Below are 22,968 nucleotides of genomic sequence, written 5' to 3' on the forward strand. Positions count from 1 at the left end.
TTGTTTTGAAACAGGAAAAGGAAAAGTAGGAAAAGGGAAAGATAATGGCCATTTCAAATGCAAAATAATGTGGACTGAGGGAAAACAAACAAACAAAAAAAGGTTGCTTTTCCCAACATCAATTACTTATTTATGGAAAGAATTCCTCCACCAGGACAAAGGGAGGCATTTGTCTCCATTCCAATCAGAAATGATTCACAGACCAGTGGTTCTTAAACTTTGTTCGAACCCAGAACTTCCCCCACTACCAAAACTAATTAACTAACCATCTTTCTTCTCCCTCTCCTTCTCCCTCCCTCCCTCCTTCACTCTCTTCCTTCCTCCCTCTTAAAAGCTCTACCACCTTCAACCCCAACCCAGAAACTACTTGACCTTGCACTTTCCAGGTGTTGGACGATCTGTTGAAGACTCCTGTCCATTAACCAGCATACATATTCCTGGGACCACCCCATAGGGAGTCCTGAAAAGCTGGATGCAACAGAGTATGTCAGTGTAATTGAAGTGATATTAAAGTACTGGTAAGGAAAACAATAAGAAGAGAGACTTAGAAAGGATACAGCTATCATAGCGAGGGAAGTAAAACAGAGTCCGAGGTATCTTACTCCTAACTTTTATAGAATTTATCAGTAGGGTAGGCTGAAGAGAGAAAGAATAGACACAGCGAAGATTGACTTTACTCACCATGTCAGGTTAGCTTCAGTGCAACCCATCCTGAGATTGTCTTCCCACTGTGGATCTGGGAGTAGAGGTAAAGAATCTATTAGCGTTATGACTATTGACATTACCTTAGTTCAACCCCTTCATTTTGCAAATAAGGAAACAAAAACAAAGCCATGCCTAAGATCATAAAGCTAATTAGTGGTAGAGCTCAGATTTAACCTAGATCTCATTTTGTTTGTTTGTTTTTTTAAGCTGTAGGATGCTGTCTTCAGCATATAGTAGATGTACCCATTGGAAAGAGCAGGAATAATCATGATAGGGAGATGGAGTGGGGTAAACAGAGGAATACATATCTCTGGAGGAAAAGATATGTATTATCCAGTGTCTATGCTAGAGAAAAAAGGTACCAAAACTTCCCGCACCAAACTCTTGGTAGTTACCCCTTCTTTGTTCTTCAGTCTCACCATGTTTCTTTCCTGATACTTTGAGCTTTGCACAAAAAGAGATTAGGAAAGGAAGTATGAGGATAGGAAGCATGGAAAGAATTATGGAGCCATTTACATTTCTTTGGAAGTGGAGATGCTAGAAAGAGTAGGACTATTTCTTTCATTTACATAGTCCAACCTTCTTCCTTCCACCTGCTATTAAAGGTTAGAGTCTTAAAGCAGACCCCACAGTTGATTTGTCGTTAGCCTTGAACTGAATAGGATCTTTCTGACCTGTGAATTTCTGGATCTTTTTCAGTTTATGCTGCTTTGAAGTCTAGAAAGGAACAAAAAGAAAAAATAAAATCAGGTAGTACTCTAGGTTAGAGACTTTATTGACAGCGCACTTCATCTCATAGACATAAATATTGATATTGTTGGCATCCATAACCACAGCAACAGTTATGTCATTCATTTATTCATGGATCATTTATTGAGTACTTACTAAGTTCTCAGTATTGTGTAGGGTGCTGGAACTGTAGAGATAAATATGATCCCTGTGTTCTAGGAACTTACACTAGTAGGGAAAATAGATGTCTAAACAGATAAATTACAATACCATGTGGTAAATGCTGTAACAGAAATATAAGTGTGGGGCTTCCCTGGTGGTGCAGTGGTTAAGAATCCACCTACCAATGCAGGGGACACGGGTTCAATCCATGGTCCGGGAAGATCCCACATGGCGCGGAACAACTAAGCCCGTGCTCCACAACTACTGAGCCCGCGAGCCACAACTACTGAAACCCATGTGCCACAACTACTGAAGCCCGCACGCCTACAACCCCTGCTCTGCAACAAGGGAAGCCACCACAATGAGAAGCCCACGCACCACAACAGAGAGTAGCCCCTGCTAGCCACAACTAGAGAAAGCCTGTGTGCAGCAACGAAGACCCAACGCAGCCATAAATAAATAAATAAAATAAATCTATATATAAAAAAAAAGAAATATAAGTGTGAGGGAATAAAGAGAACAGTGATTAACTGCCTGGGAGAGAAGGGAAGAATTCCTCAAGAAGTTGCCATTTGTACTGGAGTATGAAGAATCAACAGAAGGTTTTTAGGTGAAGAAAGGGCATTCCAGGCAAGTGGGAACATCACTGAGAAGATTAGAGCATCATGATTGTTAGGTGCACTTTTGCTAAGTAGTGAGAGATGAAGCTAAAAACATAGGTGGAAGCCAGATTATGCCAGATTATTTGGAATTTTTATTTTATCCTGCAGGTCAGAATTTCCCATCCAGTAGTTAATAAAATCCTGGGGTTTCTGCAAGGGTGTTCCAGGTCATTTTAAAGGCATAAATGACATTTGTTACAATTTCAAATAAAACTTTTTTTATTTCTTCCCTTTATATTAGGACATCAGTCTCTGAAGGTATATTAAAAGAGCCTACACAACAATTAGTAGGGAATTCATGAACATGCTCATGATGCAGTAGGCCAGTAGTAGAATAACCCTAGCTGCAGTGGTAGTTTTGAACTTTGGACAGTTTTAAATTGATTTTGTACTTAGTCATATATTATTTAATTTATGTCCATAATGGACTGTTGATTAAAAACATAAGCAAAAGGAAAACTGATGTTGAAATACAGGTTGATGTATTTACAAATGATCTTTCTATATATTTATCTCAAAATGATCTCTACATATCATAGACCTAAATAATCTCCCACTAGAAAACACTTGGGAATGCTGAATAAAATACAACAAACATCTTTTTATTTTTTTTTTTTTTTTTTTTTTTTTTTTTAACTTTGGGTTTATTTATTTATTTATTTATTTATTTATGGCTGTGTTGGGTCTTCGTTTCTGTGCGAGGGCTTTCTCTAGTTGCGGCAAGTGGGGGCCACTCTTCATCGCGGTGCGCAGGCCTCTCATTATCGCGGCCTCTCTTTTTGCGGAGCACAGGCTCCAGACGCGCAGGCTCAGTAATTGTGGCTCACGGGCCTAGTTGCTCCGCGGCATGTGGGATCTTCCCAGACCAGGGCTCGAACCCGTGTCCCCTGCATTGGCAGGCAGATTCTCAACCACTGTGCCACCAGGGAAGCCCCAAACATCTTTTTAAATGCAGAATGTAGCTCCTTAAGAAAGTAAGGGAAATCTCCAGGTCAAAAAGCAGAAGAAGAGGCTTCCCTGGTGGCGCAGTGGTTGAGAGTCCGCCTGCCAATGCAGGGGACACGGGTTCGAGCCCTGATCTGGGAAGATCCCACATGCCACGGAGCGACTAAGCCCGTGCGCTACAACTACTGAGCCTGCGCGTCTGGAGCTTGTGCTCTGCAACAAGAGAGGCCGCGATAGTGAGAGGCCCGCGCACCGCGATGAAGAGTGGCCCCCACTTGCCGCAACTAGAGAAAGCCCTCTCACAGAAACGAAGACCCAACACAGCCATGAATGGATAGATAAATTAATTAATTAATTAATTAAAAAAACAACAACAACAACAAAACTGAGTCTCATCCAATGCAAAAAAATAAAAATAAAAAATAAATTAAAAAATAAAAAAAGCGCCTCTATTGGACATACTAGACCTGTTTAAAAAAAAAAAATCAGAAGAAAACTGAAAAACAAGAGTGGAAACTAGTTGAGACTTCAATGCCCTAGGTCATTTGCAGTGTCAGCCACTGAGGGACTTAGGTTAACAGTAAGGTGGGGACAAAGATAAGGCCCATGTGAAGTGGGTATTTAAATGAGACCCCAGGAAAAAAAGCCAGGCTTGTCAAATTGCTACACACTTGGTAAAAAGGTGGCTAGAAAAATATCTGCTCACCAGACAAGGAAACTTGAACTCTGGGTGGGAAAAAAAGTCTTCTCTGAAATTTTTAACCAAGAGTCTATCCTCATACTGGTTTGAAATTCTAATTTATATTCCTTGTGTAGTCAGGAACCCTCAAACTGAAAATAAATTTGGTCCTGGGCTGATAATGCCCCTAGGGCAAAAGGCAAAATAAATATAAATCTTGAAAATTGAAGTAGAAGAGGAAAGAGAAGAAAAATAGTTTGAATAACTATATTAATAAATGTGAAATGCCTAATGCAATAGTTAAATTCTTAGAAAAAATATAAAATATAAAAAGTGGGCAAAAAGAAATAGATCATTTGAGTAGACCAATAAGCATGCAAGCAATTGAAATGATAATCAAAGACATTATCCATCAGAGGTAATGAAAGAATTCACCAAGGTTTCTGAATACCAGAAAAACTTATAAATGTCAATAGCATTTCTCTACTGAAGCAAAAAAACTAGAAAAATATAATTTTAAATATGAAAGATATTTTCCACAATAGCAATAAAAATGTTAAAGTATCAAGGTATTAACCAAAAAGAGAGAAGACCATCACGTAGAAGACTATAGAACTCTATTAAAGGACATAGAGCATGATCTGAATAAATGGAGAGACATTCTTGGCTCTGGTTGGAATAATTTTAAATTATAAGGATGTCAGTAGTCTCCCAATTAAATTATACTTAATGCATTCCCAATTCTTTCAGTTGGAATGTTTCAAGGACTTGTAAAACTCTCTAAAATTTATATGGCAAAATAAAGGCCCACTAACAGCTAAGTCAAGCTCAAAAAGAAGAGCAAAGAAAGGACTTGCTGTACCAAAACCTAAGATACACTACAAATGTATGGTAATAGAAACAGGAACAAATAAGTGAATGGAACAAAATAGAGAACTCAAAGAGGGACTCCTGTATATACAGCAACTTAATATGGTAAAGGGAGTTCCATAAATGAATGGGAAAGATTCTTTAGCAAATAGTGATGAGGAAACTGGCTCAATATAAAGAGAAAAATAAAATTGGATCACTTTCTAATACTACGTATAGAGGGGAACTCTACATGTATTAAAAACTAAAATGTGAAACGTGAGACTGGAACATAAAAACAAAAAAAAAGTAGGAGAAAATCTTTGTGACCTAGGGCACAGGATAACTTCTTAAAGAAAACTTCAAAAATACAAACCAGAAGGGGAAAAAAAATCCAGTAGAAGACTCTACCATATCCAGCTGGAACCTCAAAATCACAAATCTGCCCCTTACTCCTAACCTCAGGGAACTACAGGGAAAGTTGCCTTGACACTGAGAAGTTCAGAGGACTGGAGGGAAGTCCCTGAGAAGTTGTAACTGCAGGTTGACTTTTGTGTAATTTTCAGCTTAAGTTCACATCATCTGCATGGTCCCCCAAGCCATGATCTTGAAGTGGTCCTGGATTGATGGTGCCATAGTCTAGAGCAAACGAGATACTCTCTGAGGAAGATCTTCATCCTAAGCTTCAAAAACTACCGTGAATATTGCATTTCATTAAACATCTAAGATACTACCAATTATAAAATGTACTATATTCTACATGGCACTGAGAATTTTTTTTAAACCCTGCCAATTAAATTATAAAACAACATCAATTGCAAGCCATATCCCAATTTCAGAAAGGTTAAATATTTTAAAATAAGCACATGTGCAGAAACAACAGAAAGCAGAAACAAACCTACAGAGATGTCAGGTATTGGAATTATCGGATCTAGATTAGAAAACAACAATGCATATTACATTTAAAGAAATAAAAGACAAGCTTAAATATATTTAAAAGGAACAGAAAACCATAAAAAGTGATGTAGCAGATTTGAAAAATAATCTAATGTTATTCTAGATATTAAGAATGCAGTACTGAAATTAAAACCTCAGTGAATGAGTATAACAGTGTTGATGAAATTCTTCTGAATAGAGAGTTGGATAAGTATGCATACTGAAATTTCTGGAGTAACCACTAAAAGAATAGAAAGAAAGTATATGAAGGGAAAAAATGGAGAGAAAAAAACCAACCTAGGATTTCTGTTCATGACAATGGTTTGAATCCTGTGAACGAAAACAACTAGAAAAGATTGACAAAAAAAAATTTTTTTAAACATCTGTTTGAAGTCATTGGAGAGCTATCAAGGCATCAAGGATGAGAGGAGCCAAGATCTCAGAGAAAAAGGAAGTGTAGAGAAGTGAGCCCCGATTTCCTCCTCAAAGCATTTGACAATTCTCAAACCATGGCTGAAAGGCTAAAAATCTAAGCAGAGTATTCAGTAGTTTTATAGGGCTGATGGACAAAAACTGACTAGGGGCCAAGGAGGAGGGACCCTAATAGAAATCCCAGGCTTTCAGTCGGAACCCCCAAATGGCCATACCTTGGAATAAAAATAAACCGGAAATAAACTAGGCTCTAAAATTGAAGCTCAGCCTCCAATGAGTTTAATCCTTGACTGGATTAAGATGATCTTTCCCTATTCTAGATGACTTCCAGAAGCAAAAATAATTCTGCTGTCTGAAGGAAAGTAACTTTATCCAGAGCTTTGAATTATGTCTTCAACTTTACATTTAAAATATCTGATATTCAATTAAAAATTGCCATGTATACTAGAAGATAAGACTGAATGAAAACTAAGAGACAAACACAGGCAGTATAAACAAATTCACAGGCAATCCAGATATAGTTAAAAGACATGGTGTTTAAAATATATGTGATTTATGTGTTCAAGAAATTAAACGACAAGACGGAGAATTTTAATAAAGAACTAAAAGCTATTTTTAAAAATCTAATGGAAATTCTAGAACAACAACAACAAAAGAACTAAAAATGGGTATAACAGCAGATTAGACACAACTGAAGGGAAGTCTGAAGAAAATATTCATATTGAAGCATGGTGAGAAAAAAAGGAGAAAAAAATAGATATAAGAACCAAGAAACGTGGAGGACAAAGTGATAGGAATCCCAGAAGAGAAGGAGAAAGAGAATAGAGCAGAAAAATATTTGCGAAGTTAATAGTGCAGGGGTGTATATGGGAATTCTCTGTACTTGCTGCTCAATTTTGTTGTGAACCTAAAAACTGCTCTAAACACTAAGGCCTATATTCAGGAAAAAAAGTTTATAACTAAGAACTTTACAAAACTGAGAAAGCCTGAGATTCAAGCCATAAATGCAAGAAGTGTTAGGAAGCAATGTAAAGACAAAGAAAAGCCAAACTGAAGTACATTATACGGTGCTGAAAACCAAAGACACAGAATTTTTAAAAGAGCAAAAAATAAAGGACACATAACATTCAAAGGAGCAATAAGATCAACACTTCATATCTTTTTAGAAATAATGGAATCCAGAAAACAATGGAATGACATCCTTAAAGTGTTAAAAGAAAATAACTACCTGGACCTCTATACTCAGTGAAACTATCCTTCAAAATTTAAGGTGAAATAGAGGCATTTTCAGTCAAACAAAAACTGAAACTAGGGACTTCCCTGGTGGTCCAGTGGTTAAGAATCTGCCTTCCAATGCAGAGGACATAAGTTCGATCCCTGGTCAGGGAACTAAGATACCACATGCCATGGGGCAACTAAGCCCGCGCACCACAACTACTGAGCCCATGTGCCACAACTAGAGAGCCTATGTGCTGCAACTACAGAGCCCACGCGCTCTGGAGCCTGTGCACCACAACTAGAGAGAGAAGCCTGCATGCCTCAACTAAGACCCGATGCAGCCAAAAATAATAAGTAAATAAATAAATAAATATTTAAAAAAGAAAAACAAACTATTCATAGAATTCCCAATTGCTCTAGCTAAACAATGTTGGATAGAAGTGCTGAAAGCAAGATATATCCCGAGAATCCTAAGGTAGTTCAACGTAAGAAAATAAATCAATGTAATATACCACATTAATAATAAGAAAGGGTAAAAACTGACATGAATATCTCAATTGATACAGAAAAAGCATTTGACAAAATCCAACACCCATTCATGATAAAAACACCAACAACAATTTAAACTAGGAATAGAAGGGAACTTCCTCAACATGATAAAAGGCATTTATTAAAAAAAACAAAACAAAAACCCACAACTAATGCTGTACTCAATAGTGAAAGACTGAAAGCTTTCCCTCTAAGATGAGGAACAAGATAAGGATGCCCACTTTCCATATATCTGGACAAAACTATAATTCGAAAAGATACATGCACTCTTACGTTCATAGCAGCAGTATTTACAATAGCCAAGACATGGAAACCACCGAAATGTCCATCAACAGATAAATGGATAAAGAAGATGTGGTATATATATACACAACTGAATATTACTCAGACATAAAAAAGAAATAATGCCATTTGCGGCTACATGGATGGACCTAGAAATTATCATACTAAGCGAAGTAAGTCAGAAAGAGAAAGACAAATACCATATGATATTACTTATATGTGGAATCTAAAATATGATGCAAATGAACTTATCTACAAAACAGAAACAGACTCACAGACATAGAGAATAGACTTGTGGTTGCCAAGGCTGGGGGTGGGGGAGGGATGGATTGGGAGTTTGGGACTAGCAGATGCAAACTATTATATATAGAATAGATAAACAACAAGTTCCTATCGTATAGCATGGGGAACTATATTCAATATCCTGTAATAAAACATAATGAAAAATAATATGAAAAGAATATATATATACATATATATGTATATAACTGAATCACTTTGCTGCACACCAGAAACCAACACACCATTGTAAATCAACTATACTTCAATTAAAAAAAAAAAAAAAAAAGGATGCCCAATTTCACTACTTCTCCATAACATTGTACTGGAAGTTCTAACCAGAGCAATCAGGTAAGAAAAAGAAATAAAAGACATCCAAATTGGAAAGGAAAAAGTAAAATTATCTCTATCCACAGACGACATAATCTTACTTACAGAAAATCCTAAAGAATATATACACACAAAAAATTATTAGAGCTAATAAATAAAATTAACTCTAACAGTTACAGGATACAACATCAACACACAAAAATAAGTTGTATTTCTACACACAGTGAACAATCTGAAAAGAAAATTAAGAAAATAATTCCATTTTTTAGCATCATAAAGAATAAAATAACTGATTCACTTTGTTATAAAGCAGAAATTAACACACCATTGTAAAGCAATTATACTCCAATAAAGATGTTTAAAAAAAAAAGAAGAAAATACTTAGGAATAATTTTTTTACTGGAGTATAGTTGACTTGCAATATTAGTTTCTGGTGTACAGCATATAGTGATTCAGTATTTTTACAGATTACACTCCATTAAAAGTTATTACAAGATAATGACTATAATTCTCTATGCTATACAATATGTCCTTGTTGCTTATCTGTTTTATACATAGTAATTTGTATCTCTTAATCCCATACTCCTAATTTGCTCCTCCCCCCTTCCCTTTCCCCTTTGGTAACCACTAGTTTGTTTTATACATCTGTGAGTCTGTTTCTGTTTTATATATACATTTGTTTGTATTATTTTTTAGATTCCACATATAAGTGATATCATACAGTATTTGTCTACTTAGGAATAAATTTAATCAAGGAGAGGTAAGACTTGTACACTGAAAATTACAAAGCATTGTTGAAGAGATTAAAGAAGACTGAAATAAATGGAAGGACAATCTTAATAATGGATGGGAATATTTAATTTTGTTAAGATGGCAATACTCCTAAAGCAATTTACAGATTCAGTGTAATCCTATCAAAATCCCAATGTCTTCTTTTGCAGAAATGGAAAAAATTATCATAAAATTCATATGGAATTACGAGGGACCCTAAGTAGGCAAAACAAACATGAAAAAGAAAAACAAATTGAAGGACTAACACTTTCTGATTTTAAAACTTTCTACAAAGCTACCATAATCAAAACAGTGTGGTACTGATATAAGGATAGACATAGAGATCAACAGGATAGAACTGAGAGTTTAGAAATAAACTCTCATATTTACAATCAATTGATTTTCTATAAGGGTACCAAGACCATTCAATGGGGAAAAAATAATCTTTCAACAAATGGTGCTGGGACATCTGAATAAACATATGCAAAAGAATGAAGTTGGACCCTTCATATTATTTACAAAAATTAATTCAAAATGTATCAAAGACCCAGATCTAAGAGCTAATACTGTAACATTCTTAGAAAAAAAATATGGTTGTGATGATTAGTTTTATGTTAATTTTATGTCATGATGGTTAATTTTATATGCTAGGCAGTGGTGCCCAGTTGTGACCAAACACTACTCTAGATGTTGCTGTGAAAGTATTTTTAAGATGTGATTAACATCTAAAATCAGTAGACTTTAAGTAGATTGCCTTCCATAATGTAGGTGGGCCTCATCCAATTAGTTGATGACCCTAGAGCAGAGAGTGAGGTATGTTTCCTGAAGAGGAAGTAATTCTGCCTCAACATTGAAACAGAGAAACACCCTGAGTTTTCAGCCTGCCATAAGAATTTCTGATTTGTCTCTCTCATATATATGTGTGTATGTGTGAGTGACTGTGTGTGTTTGTGTGTGTGTGTGTGTGTTGTGTGTTATAATAAAGAACATATCTGGTGTTTGTCTCGGGTTCCTGGCACAGAGCTTCAAAAACCCTTGGAATTTCCTGAGTGATATGAATGCTTTTGCCATGTTAATGGAAAGAAAGAGGGATTACTTCTCCCTTTACTTTAGGTGCCTGGAATAACCTCGATTCTAAAATCTGATAAAGTGCTTCCCTGGTGGCGCAGTGGTTAAGAATCCACCTGCCAATGCAGGAGACACGGGTTAGAGCCCTGGTCTGGGAAGATCCCACGTGCCATGGAGCAACTGAGCCCGTGCGCCACAACTACTGAGCTCTCGTGCCACAACTACTGAAGCCCACGCACCTACAGCCTGTACTCTGCAACAAGAGAGGCCACTGCAATGCAAAGCCCACGCACTGCAACAAAGAGTAGCCCCCACTCACTGCAACTAGAGAAAGCCCACACACAGCAACGAGGACCCAATGCGACCAAAAATAAATAAAATAAATTTATAAAAAAAAAAGAATACAGATGCAAAAACTCTAAACAACATATCAGCAAACTTAATCTAATAATATAGAAAAAGGATCATGAACAACATCACAAACATGTCATAATTATTCCAGGAATTCACAGATGGTTTAATATTTCAGAAATTAATTGTAATTCAGCACATTAATAGAATAAACCAGAAAAGCCATATAAGTATCTCAATAGAAGCAGAAAAATCACTTAAAATTCAACACCCATTCATGCTAAAATTCTTAGCAAACTAGAGATAAAAGGGAAATTTCTTAATTTAATAAAGAATATTTATAAAAATCACATAGCAAACATTATACATAAATGGTGAGTTAAGGAAAACTTTCTTTTATATAAAAAAAAAGAAGGTAAAGATCTCCACTGTCATCACTTCTGTTGAACATTGTATTTGAAGTCCTAGTCAGTGCAAAAGAGCAAGGAAAAGAAATAAAAGGCATAAGAATTGAAAAGGAAGAAATAAAATTATCATTTTCAGACAATATGATTGTATAGAATATCAAAATATGCTTTTCAAAAAGCATCTATAGATAAGTTTTTAGGAGTGATAAGCAAATTTAGCAAGGTCTCTGAGTGAAAGATCAATATAGAAATATCTACTTATTTCCAAGTGTCAGCATCATTTAGAAGATGATACTTAAAATACCATACCAAACCAAACATTGTGAACCTCCTGATGATCATCATCACCTATGAAATAATCTTGCCCCCCAATAAACGAAACTAATTTTGATAAGTCTTAGATCCAACTTTCTCATTTACAAGAAACACAGAAGAAAACAAAACATGATAAATGACAACATGGGCATTTAATCAGCAAAATCTTGCTTGCAAAACTCTAGAGGGCAAATGATCCCTTTCTTTTACACATAAATGGAAAGAATGAAAGAAAAAAATAAAGGTGGGGAATCTACAAATTAGAAAGAACTTAAGAAACACACCAACCAATCTCAATATGTGGGCCCTATTTGATCTTGAGTTAAACAGACTATAAATAATAATTTATATCATTTATGAGACAATCAGAATTTGAATACTGATGGATATTTGATGGTATTCAAGAATTATTGTTCCATTTTTAGGCATAATAATGATATTGTGGTTAAGTATTTTCAAAGAGCTCTTAACTTCCAGATATACATATTTAATTATTAATGAAATTTTATTATCTGAGATTCACTTCAAAATAACATGGTAAGAGAGTTAAACCTGGGTGATGGATTCATAGAGTCATTATACACTTCTATGTGCTTTTGATTTATGAAAAGTTCCCTAATAAAAATGAAAAAAAATCATTTACTGTAGCTTCAAAAAACCCTTTTTATTGAAAACTAAATGTTATTGGAAGAAATTAAGAAGACCTAAATAAATGGAGATACAAACACATTCATAGGTCAGAAGATTCATTATTTTTAGGAAGTCAATTATTCTCAATCTGAACTACAAATTCAATGCAATTTCAATCAAAATCCTGAATGTTTTTATGTGACAATTAACAGGATGATTTAAAAATTTATTCAATGATCTAGAATAGCTAAGGCAATTTTGAAGAAGATCAAAGTTGGAATACTTACAAGACCAAATTTCAAGACTTTCTACAAAACTATATTAATGAAGACAGTGAGGTATCAGTGCAAGGATAGAAAATAAACCAATGTAACAAAGTATAGAGTCCTGAAACAGACCCATACTTATATATAATTACCTAATTTATGACAGGGTCACCAATGCAATTCAATGAGAAAATGATGATCATTTCAATAAATGGTGTTGGAAGAAAGGACCAGGATTTTAGGGTGAGGTGGTGAGGCATAGTCATGTAAGTGCAGGGTCAGATTTAAAATTCTGATATTTTGTTCATCATAGATTTTCCACGTTAAGTTTGATTTTTTAATAATATTGCATTAAATATTGTCTTGATTACTTTTATGGTGACCCTTAAATTTTGTGCCCAAGGTGAGTGCCTCACTCATCTCACCCTAGTCCCTGCCCTACTGGAGGAATTGGATATCTATATGGGAAAAAAAAGAACTTTGATCCCTACCTTACATCATACACAAAAAGTAATTTGAGATGGATCATAGATCCAAACCCAGCTTCTAGAAGAAACATAAAAGAATATCATCATAACCTGGGGGTAGGCAAAGATTTCTCACACTGGAAACAAACCAGAAAAATCACTAACTATAAAAGCAAAAATTGATAAATTAGATTTCATTAAAATTATGAACTTTTGTTCATTAACACACCATTGTGAGTGAAAAGGTAAGCCACGGTGTGGGAGAATTTATTTTTAATACCTATAACTGACAAAAGACTCATATCCATAATATTCAAAGAATTTCTACAAATAAGTAAAAGGCTGACAAACCAATCCTTATAAATGGGCAAAAGAATTGAGCAGATGTTTCGCAAAAGAGAATTTCCAAATGGCCCATAAACACGAGGAATTTTTCAATATCATTAGTCATCAGGGAAATGTTCATTAAACCACAATGCAATATCAAACACACTCGTTAGAGTGACTAAACTTAAAAGGATACAATGCCAAGTGTTGGCAAGAATGTGGAGAAACTGGAACTCTCATACTCTACTCATGAGAGTGTAAACTGATATAATCACTTTAGAAAACTGTTCAGCATCATCTACTAAAATTAAACATATATACCACATTCCCAAGCAATTCCTCCCCTACTGGAAATAGGGTTCCACATCAACAATGTGTCATTTGCAGTTAACATCCTGAAACCTTATCTTGTCATATAAGTATAAATTTTTTAAGTATAAAAAATAAACTACTGGCTTTTTGAAATGCAGTATGCAAGAATTACAGCCACTGGGTCATGAAAGCAAATTTTTGGTCTATTTTTCATGCCACAACAGGTAGTTAAATTTCATTCTACGTTTCAATATACATTAGGTCCCCAAACTAACAAGCATGACATAATGTCACTTAGAAATTCATTGTCGACCACATACATGAATCTCAAAAACATGCTTGGCAAAAGAAGCCAGATACGAAAGAACATACACTATATGATTCTAGTTTTACAAGTTTCAAGAATAGGCAAAACTAATCCATGACAACAGAAACCAGACAGGATGTTGCCTTTGAGTGGAAAAAAAACAAACTAGAAAGGTACACTAGGGAACTTTCCAGGATTATAGCAATGCTGTACCTTGATTGAGGTGTTAGTTAATGGGTGTATAAATTTATCAAAACTCAACAAACTGTACACTTGATTTCTGTGCATTTTACTGCATATAATTACAGGTATCCTCCACTTTTTGAAAATTTGCTTTATGCCACTTCCATTTTAAGAAAGACCTACATGAGTACCTGTTTTTGTTAACTGAAAGAAATCCGAGAGGATTTTTGTTTTTATGAAAAAAAAAGGCAAAAAGCATTCAGCATTCATTTGTTTTACAGCAAGCTGTTAAAGAGGCAGCACACACCCCAGCAGTGAGAATGGCACCGCCAAGCTTCTTCCCTGGGAACTACATTCAGCATCGCAGCACCTAGCCGTCACAGCTTTGAGCTGTGTCTGGGAGCATCTGTGCTTTATCTCAATTTACTTTGTGCATCCATTAGCAAGATGTGTCCTAAGGTAATTGCTCCTTCTCTTTGTGTCATTTTGGCTTACAAAAGGTTTCACAGGCTCACTCTACTTTTGGATAGCCGGGGGAACCTGTATACCTGAATAAAAAGTAGAATTGTTGACAAAAAACTTCTTCTTACACAAATATGTAGTGAGAAATATTTTTATTTTATGTAGAAAGTGACATTGTGTAATTTACACTCTACTTTGTTTTTATCGCTGCATCCTTTTGGGAAAGAGACTAACGTTTCCCCTCACCAAAGAAGGTAGCCAGGACTTTGTTCTTATAGTCTTGGTTCTCCTAATCCACAGTAGGGAGTTAGTTTTTTGGTGCCGAAATGATTGCCTGGAACCTCCAATATATGATATGTCTCAATATATGAGACAACCCTCATATAAGACTAGGCCTGTGGAGGATTTTAAGCTGAATTGTGCCAGAGGTTTAGTGTTTGGTGCTTCTAGAATTAAGAAGAGGTCAGCTGACTCCCTGAAACTGGGAAACAGCACTGACACTGCAGGTTTGCTGTGTAGTGGGCCCTGAGCCTGATGAAATTTATTCCTCCTGGTCTTAAGAGCTCAGATATAGTGGACTGGGGGCCTTGGCAAAGGTCTCTGTGACCAAACTTGACACACAGCCACAATTTTTGCCTTCAGATGGCAAAGAGGAAAAGCAACAGCTATTCCGATGGCTAAGGACCTGCCCCCTGCTATTTCGGATAAATTGCCCCCACTCCAGAGTTCTTATACAGTGCAAAGATTGGGGAAGAAAAACAGATACTAGACTTTTTGCCAACCTAGGTGATAGGAAGTTTAAGCTGGATTATACTTGATGTAGACAAAGAAATATATTTGCCATTTCTCATACCTAAGTGTTGGGGAAAATTCATATTTGTTACAAAGTCAATTAAATATCATGCATCACTTGTTACATGGGGAAAAGTGAACATTTGTCTTTTACAGATGATGTTAAAATGAACTTTGAAATTTTAAGAAAACACTGTTGTAAAATGAAATATTATTTACCTAAAATCACTTATCATATATTATGAAAAAGGGACAAAATGATTTTTAAATTCTTAAGGTGGTTGACAAATTTTGGCAATGAAAGTTTGAGAGTCAAAAAGGATTAGAAGGGCTGGCTTCCCTGGTGGCGCAGTGATTAAGAATCCGCCTGCCAATGCAGGGGACACAGGTTCGAGCCCTGGTCTGGAAAGATCCCACGAGCCACAGAGCAGCTAAGCCGGTGTGCACAAAACTACTGAGCCCGTGCTCTGGAGCCCGTGAGCCACAACTACTGAGCCCACGTGCCACAACTACTGAAGCCCACATGCCTAGAGCCCGAGCTCCATGGCAGGAGAAGCCACCGCAACGAGAAGCCCGTGCAACTGCAACAAAAAGTAGCCCCCGCTCGCCGCAACTAGAGAAAAGCCTGCACGCAGCAACAAAGACCCAAAGCAGCCAAAAATAAAATAAATTTAAAAATAAATAAAAATTAAAAAAAAAAAAAGATGAGAAATGCTGCTGCTGCAGGCAGTGGGATGCTGAGAGATTTTCGTTAGTTTCTTTAGTTACTTTTAGCAGAGTGTCACAATCAGCTTTGGGAGGTTTTGTGTGTACTGTAATTTTTTGTTTGTTTGTTTGTTAAACGTTATTTATTTATTAATTATATTTTTGGCTGCGTTGGGTCTTCATTGCTGCACGTGGGCTTTCTCTAGTTGCGGCAAGCGGGGTCTACTCTTTGTTGCGGTGCGCGGGCTTCCCATTGCGGTGGCTTCTCTTGTTGCGGAGCACAGGCTGTAGGCGTGCAGGCTTCAGTAGTTGTGGCACGTGGGCTCAGTAGTTGTGGCTCCTGGGCTCTAGAGCGCAGGCTCAGTAGTGGTGGCACACGGGCTTACTTGCTCCACGGCATGTGGGATCTTCCCGGACCAGGGCTCGAACCCTTGTCCCCTGCATTGGCAGGCGGATTCTTAACCACTGCACCACCACAGAAGCCCTGTAGTTTTGTTTTGTAGAGCCAGGGTCTATGCTCTAGGCTGGAAAACGTTTGTAGGAGACCACTTAGCGACTGAAAATAGTTCAAGAGGAGTCTTAGTTAAGATAATGACACTGAATCTGGATGGCTACATTTGAGAGATGTTTCTGAGGAAAATTTTTAAAGGATTTTGTTGCCAAATGTATGGATAACCACTATCTATTTCCAAGATCTAGAGTCTAAGTTAGTGCTACCCAATAGAATTTTCTATGATAATGGAAATCATCATATCTGAACACTTGAAATGTAGGTAGTGCAATTAAGGAATTTTAAATTTTATTTAGTTCTGATTAATTTAGATGTAAATGGCCACATGTGGCCAGTGGATACTAGATTGGACAGCACATGTCCAGACTATTAATTTGAGCTGCTTGACGAATATGTCCACATACATTTTCCGCCTCCTGCTACACTTACAACTTCTGTCAGGTGTTTCTTATGTTGCTTAAAATGCCATCTCTTCAATCATTCAGGGTTAAAACTGAGAAGTCATCCTTTCATTTCACAAACACCTGTGGAGCACTTACTATATGCCAGGCAGTATACCAGACATAGGGGATACAAAGATGAATATAGTCCTCATAGGAAAATGATGATAATGTTTGTAATTAACTCTTTATATTTGAGGCCCAATCAGGAAAAAAAAGACTCAATCCCTTTACTCTCTTTCTGCCTCACTTCCTATAGCCAAACTTTCACCTCAGGACCCTCCTCCTCTCTCACAGCCCCGAGGGCAGAGATTTTTGTCCCTTCCATTTACTGCTGCATCCATAGTGCCCAGAGGAGTGCCTTGTACATGGTGGTGGCAGTGGGTGATAAACACCGGGGGAATGAATCAATGTCCTCTTTTCCATCTTACTGCTCTGATTCTTTCACTTCCTTCCCCCTCCTTCCCACTAAGTCTTTAAAGTAGCCTCCTACGGGATTAGCTACACCAGAGAACCACCATATGCACTCACTGGAGTTATTTAAAGCCTCACATTCAAAGCATGGTGCTTGGGACTTCCCTGGCGGTACAATGGTTAGGACTTGGTGCTTTCACTGCCATGGCCCTAGGTTCAATCCCTGGTTGGGGAACCAAGATCCTGCAACCCACATGATGCAGCCAAAAAAAAAAAGAAAGTCAAAATAAAGTATGGTGCTCAGTTCAATAGCAATAGGATCACCTGGGAGCTCATTAGAATTGCAGAATCTCAATCCCTTCCTGAATTAGAATCAGAATTCTACTGATTCAGAATCTGCTACTGAATCAGAATCTGCTTTTTAATTAGCCTCCCAAGTGGTATGTTTGAGAAAAAAAAGTTTAGAGTTTAAACTTTTGAAAGTTTAAATTCTGTGCTCTAAAACACAGATCTAAGCACATTTTCCCCTGGCTTTAAAATCTTTGATGCCTTTCAATTGCAGACAGAATAATATTTATACAAAGTATTCAGTCTGGTGTTTGAAGCCCTCTACAATGGGACCCCTAACCACTTTGCGACATTTTCTCTCACTTCACCCCAACCGGTTCCCTACACTTGTACACTCCATTCCTGATAGGTGTCTTCACCTCTCCTTGAACACATCCAGCGCTCTTCTGCTTCCCATGCTTTCCCCCGATCAATTCCTTCTGTCCAGAAAGTCTTCCACTACTCTCCTCCGCCCATCCTATCCAACTTCAAAATCCTACCCTTCCTCTGAAGCACAGCTCAAACCTAAGCTCCCCGCAAAGGCATTTTATAGATCCTAGAATACTCTTTACTTCCCATCTCTTCAGCAATATTTACACCTCTATTAACTCATCCCTTTCTCTTTCCTTGGGATATATATATATATATATATATATACACACACATATATATATATGTCTTGGGTTTTATATATGTATGTATGTATGTGTGTGTATATATATATATATATATATATATATATATATATATCTGACTTTCTCCCCCACTATACCTCGAAAAGGTGGAGGTGGTGTTTTATTCTTCTTCAATGTCTAGTATGCTGCCATATATAATAGGTGCTCAAGGTTTGTTGAAATGTATTGAAGGGAAAAGGACCGAGAGTGACTTGCAGGACGACATCCATAGGCACTACCTCAACTCCCCTCTTCCCACCATCAATTCCTCCCACTGCCCAAGATTAGGAGTTTCTATGTCTCCAGGGACAGGGGCAGGGGCAGGGAGCAGTGAGTTTCAAGAGAGTGTTGCATCACTTACCTCTGAGTGCGTCTTGGCTGCCACCTGCTCCCTACTCTGCTTCCCAGAAAACGTCACCCAAAGCCCCCAGACAAGGAAACCAAATAATAGTAGAAGGCTGACATATGGTGGCAGTGGGATGGTTAGCTTCCAAACCAGAGCCATTATTCAACCCCATGCCCCTCTCAGCCAAACAGTTTTATCCCTCATGACTCAATATGACATCACAGTGGGCATTCCAAGGGTCCAGCCAATGTGCTTGCTGCTTAAGTCTCTTCTCTGAGCCATACGCCTGCTGCCCTTTCCTGCAGCTGCCCTTGTGTCCTGCTCTGACAGCCAATGCTCAAGGAAGCTCCTTTACGATTCTTCTAGGATTGAAGAAGAATCACGTGTTATAAACCAGAGAGTATGGAGGCAAGGTTTCAAAGGAGCAGGCTTTCCAAATGGCCTGTTTTGCCCTATAAGCATCCTCTCTGGAGCCAGTCACTCCCTAGAGGTCCAGGCATGGTGTCATATGTTCCAAATCACACATTAGAATGCAGGGTCAAGAACATTTAAGAAAGCTTTAAGTAGGTACTTTAAGTAGGTACTCTCAGAAAATGTATGATATATGGTTTCCTAACTCCAATGCTTGACACATTTCCTAGTTGCTGTTGCATTGAGACAGAGAAGAGATATCACGTAGGGAAATTAAATGACCTTAGAGGATCACACTACTCCAAGTCTAGAATATTTTCCAAGTGCAGACGATTTATTTTGTCATCACGCCCAGAATTGACTGGATTTTCTAGAGTTAATTCACTGAAAACTAAATTTATAAGGAATTGATTTATGCTGTAACAAAGATAAATAAAACTGGTCAGGCCATTTTTTTCTTATAGGAAAATTAATTCGGAAAATCCATTCAATTAAATAATTATTGAATAGCAGGCACTGTCTTAGAAGAAGGCAGACATGATCTCTCACCTCATAGAATTTTCAGTTTATTTGGGCAGCCAAAGTAATATACTTGAAAAGTCCATCAACAAGGCCCTGGTTAAATAAATATGATATGTCCATATTATAAAATACTCTGCAGTCACTATAAAGATTATAAAGAATGAGGCCTGTCATTCTGAGCACACATTATGTGGCAGGTACTAGTTATATGCCAGCCTGGAGTTCTAAAAAGAAGATTAGGGCTGGAGGTACAGTTTTGGGCTCTTGAAACACGTATATGCTTCGACAAGAACCTTTTTCTATATGTATATAAAAATGTATTTTTGGGGGGTCTCAAATATTTACTCACCATTTTGTTTGAGAGTCATCATGCTATTTTGTACAGCTGAGATTCATTCACTTTTATTAGTTCATTGCATTATATAACTATTTCATAATAAATTTGTCCATTATGATGTTGGACATTTGTCTTGTTTTCATCTCTGGCTATTATCAACAATGCTATTAAAAACATGCTTGTCCATGTGTCTTGGTGAACATATATTCCTATTTCTCTATGGCAGTGGTTTTCAAGCTTTAACATGTATCAGAATCATCTGGAGGGCTTGTTAAAACACAGATTGCTGGGCACTGATTGCTGATTAAGTTGGACTGGAGGCCAGGAATTTGGCATTTCTAGGGAGTTTCCAGATGATGCTGAGACTGTGGGTCAGGAATCACAATTGGAGAATGTCTGATCGAAGTATCTATCTAAGAGTGGAATTGCTAGGTTGTAGAGTAGGTGTAACTCAAACTTTAGTAGACAGTGCCAAACTGTCTTTCCTAAGTGGTTATGTCAATTAATAGTTCCACCAGTGGTGAATAGCAGTTCTTCTTGCTCTTTTTTCATGCCAACATGGTATTGTCAAGCTGTTTAATTTTAGCCAACCTGGTATATGTGGTAATGATATTTCATTGTGGTTTTAACTTAAATTTCTCTGATTACTAGTAATTACTAACGTGTGAACACATCTTCATAAGTTAATTGGGCATTTTGTCTTTAAATGTATTGCTGCATTCCAGTTGCTAATTTTTTTTAGGATTTTTGTGACCTATTTTTATGGGTGAAGCCAACCTGTAATTTTCCTCTCTTGCTGTCCTTTTCAGGCTTTTGGTATCAAGGTTATACTAGACTTATGAGTTGGGGAATGTTTCCTCTTTTTTTTTTATGCTCCGAAAGAGTTTATAGAAGATGGAACTATTTGATCCTTCAGCATTTGGTACAACTCGTCAGCAAAGCCATGCGAGCCTGGAGATTTCTTTGAGTGAAGATTTTTGACTACAGATTGAATTTATTTGAAGGTTATAATACTATTGACAATTTGTTTTTGTTTCAGGTTTTTTTTTTTTTTGAGTCAGCTTAGGAGAGCTATATTTTCTAGCAAGTTTTCTATTTAATCTACATTTTCAAATGTATTGACATAAAGCTATTCAAAGGTAGTACTGTCTCCTTTGTGTTTCTGATATTGGTTATTTGTGCCTTTCCTCCCTCTCTCTCTCTCTTCCTTTTCCTTTATCTATCTTGCTAGAGATTTATCAATTGTAATTAATCCCTTCAAAGAACGAACTTTTCTGTATATTTGTACTCTATTTCAATAAGTTATGCTTTTGTCTTTATTATTTCCTTACTTCTACTTGCTTCCCCCTCCCCCAGGCTTATTGAGATATAATTGACATATAACTACTTCTACTTTCTTTGGATTTATTGTGCTGGGTTTTTTTTCTAACTTCTTAAGATGAATGCCTTGATCATTCACTTTTAGTCCTTTTCCCCTAATTGTGCATTTGAAGATATAAATTTCCTCCTAATTACTACTTTAGCTTCATTCCACAAGTTATGATATATAGAATGTTTATCATTCTGTTCCAACTATTTTCTAATTTCCATAATGATTTCTTCTTTGATCCATAGATTATTTAGTAGAAATTTAAAAATTTCTAGACATAAGGAGATTTTCTAGTTGTCTACCAAAGTTGCATTGTGGTCAGAATATATACTTTAATTTCAATCCTTTGAAATAGTTTTAAGACTTTATTCGCAGTTTATGGTCAATTTAAAAAATTCTATCTGTGCTTAAAGATAAGACATATTCTGCAAGTGTTAAAAATAGTGTCTCTTCAGAGCTTCCCCTGCTGCCTGTGGCGGGGTGGAAGGTGGTGACGGTAGTCTAAGTCCATTTGGTCAATTCTGCTAATCTTTTTTTTGGTCATGCAGGATCTTAGTTCCCCAGCCAGGGATGGAACCTGTGCCCCATGCAGTGGAAGTGCACAGTCTTAACCACTGGACCGCCAGCAAAGTCCAATTCTGTTAATCTTGATGTTCAAGTCTATATTATTCCTAAGCTTTTGTCTGCTCTTTTCCACCAACTACTAAGACAAGTGTGTAAAATCTCCCACTATGACTGTGCATTTGTTTATTTCTCCTTTGAGTACTGTAGATTTTTGCTATATATATATATATATATATATATATATATATATATATATATATATTGTGTGTGTGTGTGGCTGTGTTGGGTCTTCGTTGCTGCGTGTGGGCTTTCTCTAGTTGCGGCGAGCGGGAGCTACTCTTCGTTGTGGTGCGTGGGCTTCTCATTGCAGTGGCTTCTCTTGTTGCGGAGCACGGGCTCTAGGCACGTGGGTTTCAGTAGTTGTGGCATGCAGGCTCAGTAGTTGTGGCTCACGGGCCCTAGAGCGCAGGCTCAGTAGTTGTGGCGCACGGGCTTAGTTGCTCCGTGGCATGTGGGATCTTCCCGGACCAGGGCTCGAACCCGTGTCCTCTGCATTGTCAGGCGGATTCTTACCCACTGCGCCACCAGGGAAGCCCCCCTTGCTTTATATATTTTTAATTGTTATTTAAAATCATAATTTATTACTGGTGAATTAAATCTTTTATCACTATGCCGACCCTCTATCTCTAGTAATGTTTTTTGCCTTAACTTATTGTGTCTGATATTAGTATTGCTATAGCAGTTTTCTTTTGGTTGGTATTCGCATGGTATACCTTTTTCCACTCTTTTACTTTCAACCGTTTTATATCCCTTTGTTGTAATATTGGATACAAAATAAACCAAAATCTAAATATATGTTATTTGTTATATCACTTATATGTGGAATCTAAAATATGACACAAATGAAGTAATCTACAAAACAGAAACAGACTC

The 22,968-nt window shown here is 37.0% G+C and overlaps 1 protein-coding gene across 1 annotated transcript in view; it reads right to left on the reverse strand.

Moving 5' to 3' along the window:
- Window positions 1–18,991, reverse strand: part of SPATA31H1 (SPATA31 subfamily H member 1) — a 33,662-nt gene extending 14,671 nt beyond the window's left edge. Inside the window, exons 1-4 of the mRNA XM_059942614.1 lie at window positions 18,848–18,991; window positions 1,346–1,422; window positions 682–738; window positions 373–468 (exon numbers count right to left, since the gene is read on the reverse strand). Of these exons, the coding sequence (XP_059798597.1) occupies window positions 373–468; window positions 682–738; window positions 1,346–1,422; window positions 18,848–18,991 (374 nt within the window). The remainder of the gene's footprint in view (window positions 1–372; window positions 469–681; window positions 739–1,345; window positions 1,423–18,847) is intronic.
- Window positions 18,992–22,968: the final 3,977 nt, after the last annotated feature.

This window comes from Balaenoptera ricei, chromosome 13 (assembly GCF_028023285.1).
Source record: "Balaenoptera ricei isolate mBalRic1 chromosome 13, mBalRic1.hap2, whole genome shotgun sequence".
NCBI classification, from domain to species: domain Eukaryota; kingdom Metazoa; phylum Chordata; class Mammalia; order Artiodactyla; family Balaenopteridae; genus Balaenoptera; species Balaenoptera ricei.